This window comes from Heloderma suspectum, chromosome 1 (genome assembly GCF_057233095.1).
Source record: "Heloderma suspectum isolate Gila_16-S chromosome 1, 16-S_ref, whole genome shotgun sequence".
Taxonomy (NCBI): Eukaryota; Metazoa; Chordata; class Lepidosauria; order Squamata; family Helodermatidae; genus Heloderma; species Heloderma suspectum.
The window spans coordinates 355041418-355051375 of record NC_139458.1 but is presented as its reverse complement, the minus strand read 5'-3'; the positions used below and the strand labels follow the sequence as shown (position 1 = coordinate 355051375).

The 9958-nt window shown below is 42.7% G+C and overlaps 1 protein-coding gene across 7 annotated transcripts in view; it reads right to left on the bottom strand.

Annotated features, from left to right (window-relative positions):
- Window positions 1–9958, bottom strand: part of MAP3K4 (mitogen-activated protein kinase kinase kinase 4) — a 93829-nt gene continuing 83871 nt past the window's right edge. For all 7 annotated transcript variants that reach the window (XM_084827968.1, XM_084827970.1, XM_084827973.1 and 4 more), the window contains 2 exons: window positions 9052–9231; window positions 1–2841 (listed from right to left, as the gene is read on the bottom strand). In XM_084827968.1, the coding sequence (XP_084684094.1) occupies window positions 2821–2841; window positions 9052–9231 (201 nt within the window). In that variant the 3' untranslated portion in view covers window positions 1–2820. The remainder of the gene's footprint in view (window positions 2842–9051; window positions 9232–9958) is intronic.

The window sequence follows — 9958 nt, the reverse complement described above, 5'->3', positions numbered from 1 at the left end:
CTTGCAAGATACTACTTTGATCCACAAGCAGTCAGTAACAAGCAAATGTGTAAGCGTGTACTTCATCTGTCCCATTTAAACTGCTCTGTTAAGCTGACAATATTGTCTCCACTTGAAGCCTGATTCTATATGGATGCATCTTATTCCGAAGAGCAAGGTGATTCTTGGGCCTAGAACATCATTGCATTCATAAGGGCCATATTGCAAAAAAACAAAACACCCAATCCTATAGCTCAAGAATTAATCTCAAGAAAATTACATTTTAATTAACAAATTTATTTTTTTAAAAAAAATATATGTAAGCTACCTTGAGAATATTATATTGAAGGGCAGCACCAACATTTTAAATATAAGAGTGCGGTGAGGGGGGCTTCTTGGCTAAACAAAACCACCTGTGAAATAGGCACTTCAATGGTTCTCAAGAGACATTACCATAAGCCCTCAGTGGATGCATATGCAAAGCAGTATCAGAATCTATCCTAACATTTTAGGATACCTCCTCGCCCCACATGCCACCAGGTTTCCCAAGTTCGCGTATAAATTGGCACAGGTGCTGCTGCTATAGTTTTTGCATGCTATTCTTTTCCAGGCACCTGAGGCAATTTCCCTATCAGTATTTTGTGCTAAGCTCCTAAAATAATTTAATTTTAAACATCAGGAAGTTTAAAGAGCAGTTTGGCATTGTACCAGAGAGTTGCTGATGGGAAAATGCCTCCACAAATTTTGGTGCAAGGCACGTGCCTTTGGATCATTCCCAAGTCTTCCCAAACCTCCAGATTTTTTGGATTTGGGCTGATAGGAGCTGATGTTTAAAACCACGAAGGGCACCTGGTTGCAGAAGACTGACAACAGATGCCAAAAGACCCAGTCACAAATCCTTGGAAAAGCCAGGTGCTTCAGCAACTATTTAACTTATAGATGCAATGCTCAGGATGCTCTATCCTAAGATTTATAGTGTCCCTAACATTTTAGAAGCCAATGGTAGAGAATAGAGTGATTGGGCTGCTAAAAGGAACACCGCTCTATTTTTTGCATGAGTAACTCTGTATGAGGTCTTGTACATGTATGGCACTGTATAAAAAAATAACCTGGCAATCACAAACAAACTCAACCTACTTTGACTCAACATGGCTGCTCCAGTATATCCTTTTGGAACAGCTCTCTATAGAAGACTTACATTACTTTCATATCTGAATCATTCTGCACACCTCAATTCCTTCCACTTGCTGTGAGAGTCAGAGGCACACAAACTGTCTGGGGTTTGTGGCCTTTCAATAATGATCATTGATATCTATTTTACCATTGTAAAAATACTTATAAAATTTGGACCTGCACCTCTGAGAAAACACTGAATATCAACTCCTCCAAAACTGGGTACGTAAGGAGAAATTATCCAAGAGTGAAAAGGTACTTGCCAAAATAATTAGATCTAACCCTGGTTTGGTGTATTAAAACAATTCCGTATTGTCTTGTTAAGTATCAATGTTTATTCCCCATGAGCAAGTGTATGTTTTAAAATTGCCTTAACTAAAGTTTGTTTATATGAAAATAAAGACAAATTAAAACACTGCTGAGTTTGTAATTTCTATTAAACTATCAGAGATCCAATATCTGTTTTGCTTTTTTATTATTTAAGACACACACACTAATATTTTAGCAAAGGTTTCAGCTTGAAAACCATAGAAAAATGATAAAACGTTTGATTCCATACAATACATTCAGTTTTCATCCATTTTAAGAATAGACAATGTATCCTTCTGTGAGCTGCTAAGTTGCTGAAGTTGGTTCCAGTGGGTTTGGTTCTATTTTCATTTCTTGTGTTTTTTATCTATTTGTTTTTATGATTATTTTAACTAAATTTTATATTAAGCTTGGTGTCAGCATTGTTAGCCGCTTTGAATGCCACTTTTTGGGTGGAAAGGTGGACTCAAAAATAAATGGGGCTCATACTTAGACATGAAATGTGCTTCAGGATTGGTATGCAAAAGCCAGTTACTTCTGAGCGTCTGGGTTCAACACTTCAGTTGAGCCTGGACAGTAAACTTGGAGCAGGTGTAAGTCACTATTGTGAACAAACCCTAAAAGTGCTACTTACCTTCTCAGTAGACATCAAAGTCCCTGGTGACATTTTGTAATATCTTTAGACAAATGTGATAAGCTAAACTTAAAAAAACACACACAGAAGGGATGTAAAACTGCCCTCCTTGAATATCCTGATGAAGTTAACACATTAATGGCTTCAGCAATGAAATAAGGGATAAAAGGCTTCCTAAAATAAACCATTTATTGAGAAAAGCTTTTAAAGTTCATCAATCAGCCTTCGCATAACAAATCTGAAGCTGGCCAATTAAAAAACAAAACAAAACAAAAAACCAAAAAAAAGGTAGAAGTTCACAGTCAGTGCACTCACAAACAGGAGATTAAAAACAAGGTCCAGAATGCCTGATATAACACTAACCTTTGCTTGTATCGAACCTAGAAAGGTCAAAAATACTACATATTAACATTACAGTTCTCAATCATATGAGAAACGCAGAAGGGACAAAAATACGGTCATGGTCCATTATACAGTAGTAATGGCACTTTCACTGAAACATGCAGCTTCTTTAAACTCATGGGTGCTGTCACAGGAGCAACGTGTGCCAAGGGGAACGAATATGAGCAGCAGTAGAAGTGACACCAGTCACTTGTGCAGTCTTCAGTCATGGTAAGTTTTGAGTTGTATTCTGTGTCTCAACACAGTCTTTTATGTAAATATTACATACAGTAGTGATTAAAGAGATACTTTGCCAGAGTACAAGAGGCCACTTGTTTATAACTTCATTCTTCATCTGTGCACACCTGGATGGGTTGAAGAAACAGGGAAAAAGAGAACACATTCATCAGTTGTGCACAGATCCAACCAGGGGTCTGACGAGCTATGCAACCCTCCTTGAAGGTGGTGCTGCTCGTTCACTGACCCTGACCATAAGACATCTCCCACTGTACATCCACAAGACAAACAGTATAAATACCTTCATAAAATTAAGTCATACCATTTTTATTTTTGAAGATTAGGGTCCTTGAGCACATGGAGAATTTCTTCAAATGTGTGAACTAACTGGGCTATGCACAGTTTACAGCATAGGAGGAAACCAACCTAGCCCAAATCCTGTACAGGTTTGCGAGTGTCATAAATTCATCAGGTTGCTATAAATTAACATTTGGAGTGACACAACCAGGGCTTTTTCTACACTTATCAGGCTTGGAGGTATTTACCAAGACCTTCATTTATAGGCAAGTCCTATATTACTTTTCCCAGCTCACAACGGATGTGTTAATGCATCTTTTGGATATAAACATGCCTATTTGCATGGGCCTATGGAATTACACCCCTTCATGGATCACTGCCTTGTTGTGGTGAAGGGGCTTGCGTAACTCAGTGAAGCCATAAACTATGCCGTGCAGGGCCACCCAAGACAGACAGGTCATGGCGGAGAGTTCTGACAAAATGTGGTCCACTGGAGAAGGAAATGGCAACCCACTCCAGTATTCTTGCCAAGAAAACCCCATGGAATGTATCACAAGGCGAAAAGATATGACGTCGGAAGATGAGCCCCTCAAGTCAGAAGGTGTCCAATATACTACCAGGGAAGAGCAGAGTAGCGCCAGAAAGAGTGAAGCGGCTGGGCCAAAGCCGAAAGGACACTCAGCTGTGTATGTGTCTGGTGGTGAAAAGAAAGTCCGATGCTGTAAAGAACAATATTGTTTAGGAACCCGGAATGTAAGATCAATGAATCAAGGTAAGCTGGAGGTGGTCAAACATGAGATGGCAAGACTGAACATCGACATCTTGGGAATCAGCGAACTGAAATGGACAAGCATGGGCGAATTTAATTCAGGTGACCATTATATCTACTACTGTGGGCAAGAATCCCTTAGAAGAAATGGAGTAGTGCTCACAGTCAATAACAGTGGGAAAAGCAGTACTGGGGTACAATCTCAAAAACGATAGAATGATCTCAGTACGAATCCAAGGCAAACCATTCAACATCACGGTAATTCATAGAATCATAGAATAGTAGGATTGGAAGGGGCCTACAAGGCCATCGAGTCCAACCCCCTGCTCAATGCAGGAATCCAAGTCAGAGCATCCCTGACAAATGGCTGTCCAGCCTCGTCTTGAAGGCCTCCAGTGTGGGAGAGCCCACCACCTCCCCAGGTAATTGATTCCATTGTCGTATTGCTCCAGCAGTCAGGAAGTTTTTCCTGATGTTCAGCCGGAATCTGGCTTCCTGTAACTTGAGCCCATTATTCCGTGTCCTGCAGTCTGGGATGATCAAGAAGAGATCCTGGCCTTCTTCTCTGTGACAACCTTTCAAGTACTTGAAGAGTGCTATCGTATCTCCCCTTAGTCTTCTCTTCTCAAGGCTAAACATACCCAGTTCTTTCAGTCTCTCCTCATAGGGCTTTGTTTCCAGTCCCCTGATCATCTTGTTGCCCTCCTCTGAACCCTCTCCAGTATGTCTGCATCCTTCTTAAAGTGTGGTGCCCAGAACTGGACACAGTAGTCCAGATGAGGCCTAACCAGTGCTGAGTAGGGGGGAACTAGTACTTCCCGGGACTTGGAAGCTATGCTTCTATGAATGCAGCCCAAAAGAGCATTTGCCTTTTTTGCAGCCACATCACATTGTTGGCTCATATTCAGCTTGTGATCGACAACAATTCCAAGATCCTTTTCACTTGTAGTGTTGTTGAGCCACGTATCCCCCATCTTGTAACTGTGCATTTGGTTTCTTTTTCCTAGGTGCAGAACTTGGCATTTATCCCTATTAAATGTCATTCTGTTGTTTTCTGCCCAGCGCTCCAGTCTATCCAGATCACTCTGAATTTTGTTTCTGTCTTCCAGAGTATTAGCTATCCCGCCCAATTTTGAGTATTAGCTATCCCGCCCAATTCAAGTCTATGCCCCAACCACTGAGGCTGAAGAAGCTGAGGTTGATCGGTTCTATGAAGACCTACAACACCTTCTAGAACTAACACCAAAAAAAGATGTCCTCTTCATCACAGGGGATTGGAATGCTAAATTAGGAAGTCAAGAAATCACTGGGATAACAGGCATGCATGGCCTTGGTGTACAAAATGAAGCAGGACAAAGGCTAATAGTTTTGCCAAGAGAACACGCTGATCATAGCAAACTCTCTTTTCCAACAGCACAAGAGGCAACTCTACACATGGACATCACCAGATGGTCAGTATCGAAATCAGATTGATTATGTCCTTTGCAGCCAAAGATGGAGAAGCTCTATACAGTCAGTAAAAACAAGACCTGGAGCTGACTGTGGCTCAGATCATGAGCTTCTTATTGCAAAATTTCAGCTTAAATTGAAGAACATAGGGAAAACCACTAAACCATTCAGGCATGACCTAAATCATATCACTTAGGAATATACAGTGGAGGTGAGGAATAGATTTCAGGGATTAGACCTGATAGACAGAGTGCCTGAGGAACTATGGACGGAGGTCTGTAACATTGTTCAGGAGGCAGCAACGAAATCCATCCCAAAGAAAAAGCAATGCAAGAAAGCAAAGTGGCTGTCTGATGAGGCTTTACAAGTAGCTGAGGAAAGAAGGCAAGCAAAAAGCAAGGGAGAAAGGGGAAATCCAACTGAATGCAGATTTCCAGGGAATAGCAAGGAGAGACAAGAAGGCCTTCTTAAATGAACAATGCAAAGAAATCGAGGAAAACAACAGAATGGGAAAGACTAGCGATCTCTTCAAGAAAATCGGAGATCTCAAGGGAACGTTTTGTGCGAAGACGGGCATGATAAAGGACAAAAAAGGCAGGGACCTAACAGAAGCAGATGAGATTAAGAAGAGGTGGCAAGAATACACAGAAGAACTATACAGGAAAGATCTGAATGTCCCTTATAGCCATGATAGTGCGGTCACTGAACTTGAGCCGGACATCCTAGAGGGTGAAGTCAAGTGGGCCTTAGGAAGCATTACTAACAACAAAGCTAGCGGAGATGACAGTCTTCCAGCTGAGCTATTTAAAATCCTAAAAGATGATGCTGTTAAAGTGCTGCACTCAGTATGCCAACAAATGTGGAACACTCAACAGTGGCCACAAGACTGGAAAAGGTCAGTTTACATTCCAGTTCCAAAGAAGGGCAAAACCAAAGAGTGTTCAAACTACCGTACAATTGCGCTCATTTCACATGCCAGCAAGGTGATGCTCAAAATCCTACAAGCTAGGCTTCAGCAGCATGTGAACCGAGAACTACTGAAAGTACAAGCTGGGTTTCGAAGAGGCAGAGGAACTAGAGATCAAATCGCCAACATTCACTGGATCATGGAGAAAGCAAGAGAATTCCAGAAAAACGTCTATTTCTGCTTCATTGACTATGCTAAAGCCTTTGTTTGTGTGGAACACAACAAACTGTGGCAAATTCTGAAAGAGATGGGAGTACCAGACCACCTTACCTGTCTCCTGAGAAACCTGTACGAGGGTCAAGAAGCAACAGTAAGAACCAGACATGGAACAATCGATTGGTTCAAAATTGGGAAAGGAGTACGACAAGGCTGCATATTGTCGCCCTGCTTATTTAACTTATATGCAGAATACATCATGAGAAACGCCAGGTTGGATGAATCACAGGTCGCAATTAAGGTTGCCAGGAGAATTATCCACAACCTCAGATACGCAGACGATACCACCCTAATGGCAGAAAGCGAAGAAGATCTAAAGAGCCTCTTGTTGAGGGTGAAAGAGGAGAGTGCAAAAGCTAGTTTGAAACTCAACATTAAAAAAACGAAGATCATGGCATCTGGCCCCATCACTTCCTGGCATATAGAAGGGGAAGAAATGGAAGCAGTGACAGATTTTATTTTCTTGGGCTCCAAGATCACCGCAGACGGTGACCGTAGCCATGAAATTAAAAGACGCTTGCTCCTTGGGAGGTAAGCTATGGGAAACCTAGACAGCATAGTAAGAAGCAGAGACATCACCTTGCCGACAAAGGTCCGTCTAATCAAAGCTATGGTTTTCCCAGTAGCAACGTATGGCTGTGAGAGCTGGACTATAAGGAAGGCTGAGCACCGAAGAACTGATGCCTTCGAACTGTGGTGCTGGAGAAGACTCTTATGAGTCCCCTGGACTGCAAGGAGGTCAAATCAGTCCATCCTAAAGGAAATCAACCCTGACTGCTCAGTGGAAGGACAGATACTGAAGCTGAAGCTCAAATATTTTGGCCACCTAATGCGAAGAGAAAACTCCCTGGAAAAGACCCTGATGCTGGGAAAGACTGAAGGCAAAAGGAGAAGGGGACGGCAGAGGATGAGATGGCTAGATAGCATCACCGATGCAATGAATATGGACTTGAGCACACTCCAGGAGAGAGCGGAGGACAGGAAGGCCTGGCGTGCTATGGTCCATGGGGTCACGAAGAGTCGGACACAACTTAACGACTGAACAACAACAACAACAATGGAATTACAATTTTTCTCAAGCATGAACAGTTTCTTAATTACTTTTCCTCACAAATGTTTTCTGAAACTCAAGGATGAAATAACAGTGTATAAAGCAGCACAACAAACTTATTAGAACCTGTGTGGTAGAAATGGAAAGGGAAGCTAGCTCTGAACTTGTGTGCACATTCTCCCAGGCACAGGCTGGTCTGAATGCTCAGTTCCTAGAAGAGCAAAGAGATAATTCTAAGTGTTAAAAAGAACTGTTTCAGTGAGCATTCCGTCTCTTCCTGCTCCTTTCTCTCCACATAAACTTACAACTATGCGATCCCTTATAGCGCAATCCTATACATGTCTCCACAGAAGTCACATTATGTTCAATGGGTTTTACCCCCAGATCCATCACAGAGGTCCCATGAACAGCTGGGACCACACCACAGGTGTAGGACTGTGGCCTTGTAAGGACGACTCTGTCACCAAAAATGCTGGGCCAAAATCAGGAAGCAACTTCTACTCTTATGACAGAAAGGTACATACTCCAGCTTCTCAATATCTAATGTGGAAGAACTGGGTAATATGCTCCCTGTCCTGTTAACCAGTGAGCTGAGATTCACAACAACTCCAGGATTTGTGCATTGATTGATAGAAGACATTTAATGATCCTAACAGTTCCAAAAAGCTGAGAGGAATCCTTCTAAAAAACTGTTTTGGACTAGGATAAATGGGACCTGCAATAAAATGTTGCAGTTGGGAACGTTCAGAAGCCCAGCCACTTCATTCCATTACCTACCTCCAGTTGCTCCCCATCCCCTCCTGGTCAGTCAGCATTCTATGGCCATCGAGCATGCTCAGTCCTCACTGGACTGTTTTGAATCCCCACCCACCCACCCACCCACCCTTATTTTTTTTTTAGGTCTTTTGCACTTCTGCAAACTGTGGGGTTCCCCCAAGCCTGACAATTCCTCCCTCTTGTGCATGGGTGATGCAATTTTGGCTACATAAGCAAAGGTGCTTAAAGCCTGAACATCAGAAATATAGGGAATGATAAGCATTGCCTCCCAACATCACTGTACTGGCAGTCCTAGAGAACAGAAATGAATGGGCAAGTTCCACGAACAGCTGGGACCACACCATAGGCAAGGCAAAGAAATTCCAAGCAGGCCTCTCAGCAACAGTCCATGTGCACAGCCCATGACGCAAGCAGTGCAGAAATGCTTCCTTCCCCCCACAGCATCCTGGCCCCCATGTTAGTACTCCTCTTCCAGAGCAAGGCAGGTGGCTGACTGTACACTTCCTCCTTCTCATAGTGAAGTATGAGTGGAACCAAGTTCTTCAAATCCAATTTAGTTGACTGTCATATGCTAATGACGTTTGCATACAAGTTGGCCTCCAAAACTGTCTTTGCCATTTCAGAAATAGCATTTTTGTTGTCCCTGAAAACTGTACATAGAAACAGCTTATGGTGACCAGAGCTGAAACCCACAGCTTACTTGAACTTAAACTGATTTATTTCTGTTACATCCAATTCCCAGCTAAATGGGTTTGTGGAGTGGGCTGCCTCATCATATTCAAAACAACAAGAAACAAAAGAGCTTAACCAACCTTGACAAACGGATGGTCGAAGAGCTGGCTAGCTGTCCATCTCATCTTTGGATCACTTTCTAGGCAGTGAGAAAGGAAGTCTTTCCCTTCTGGGCTTATCCTTTCTGGTATAGGAGGTTTATGACCCATTCCTACCCTATACATGATCTGGAAATTGTGTTCAAATTCATGCCAGGGCCGCTGCAACAAAATGAGAGTGTTGAAAGGTTGAGCTGGCAAATGGATAGGTTAACATATGCTCAACGCTTCATTTCTCCTCAGATAGCACTAAACCCTTAATAAGCATAATGAGTAAGTCTGGCTTCAGATATGCACAGATTAAAAGCACATTCTTTTGGACTGAATCTCAGTCAGTATGTAAAAACATAGCTATCTTCCTATTCCATTAAATCCCCTTAACCAAATTGTACACCAGACAGCTTTACATAAAAATCCCTATTTAGCCAGAGAAGATCTCTCTGGTAGCCAGAAGTATAACTTGAGTCAAAAACTCAGCTGGCATAGAAGGCTCATTTGCATAAATCCTACACACACAGACACACCGCAGATCAGGGGTGGGAGAAGCTCTTGGGGTGCAGAACATTCCAGTGGTGGGTGGGGCTGAAGGCCACAGGGGTACAACCAAAACACAAAACATAGCGGCACATTGTAACTTAAAGCTCTTATTGCCAAGGAACTAAGCCTCAGGGGAGGCATTTCAACCTTTTAAAATGGGGGGAAAACTGCACAACAGCTGGGAAATCACCAAACGACTGGTGGCTGTGGGAAAGGGGTGGTGACAAGAAAAGGGGGCAGTGTCATCTGGGGAGCCCCAGAGGGCCAGGGCTGGCACCCCAGGAAGACTGGATTTGGCACCCAGGCCTGAGGTTCCCCACCCTGCTGTACTTTGGCCAAAACGGGGAATAAA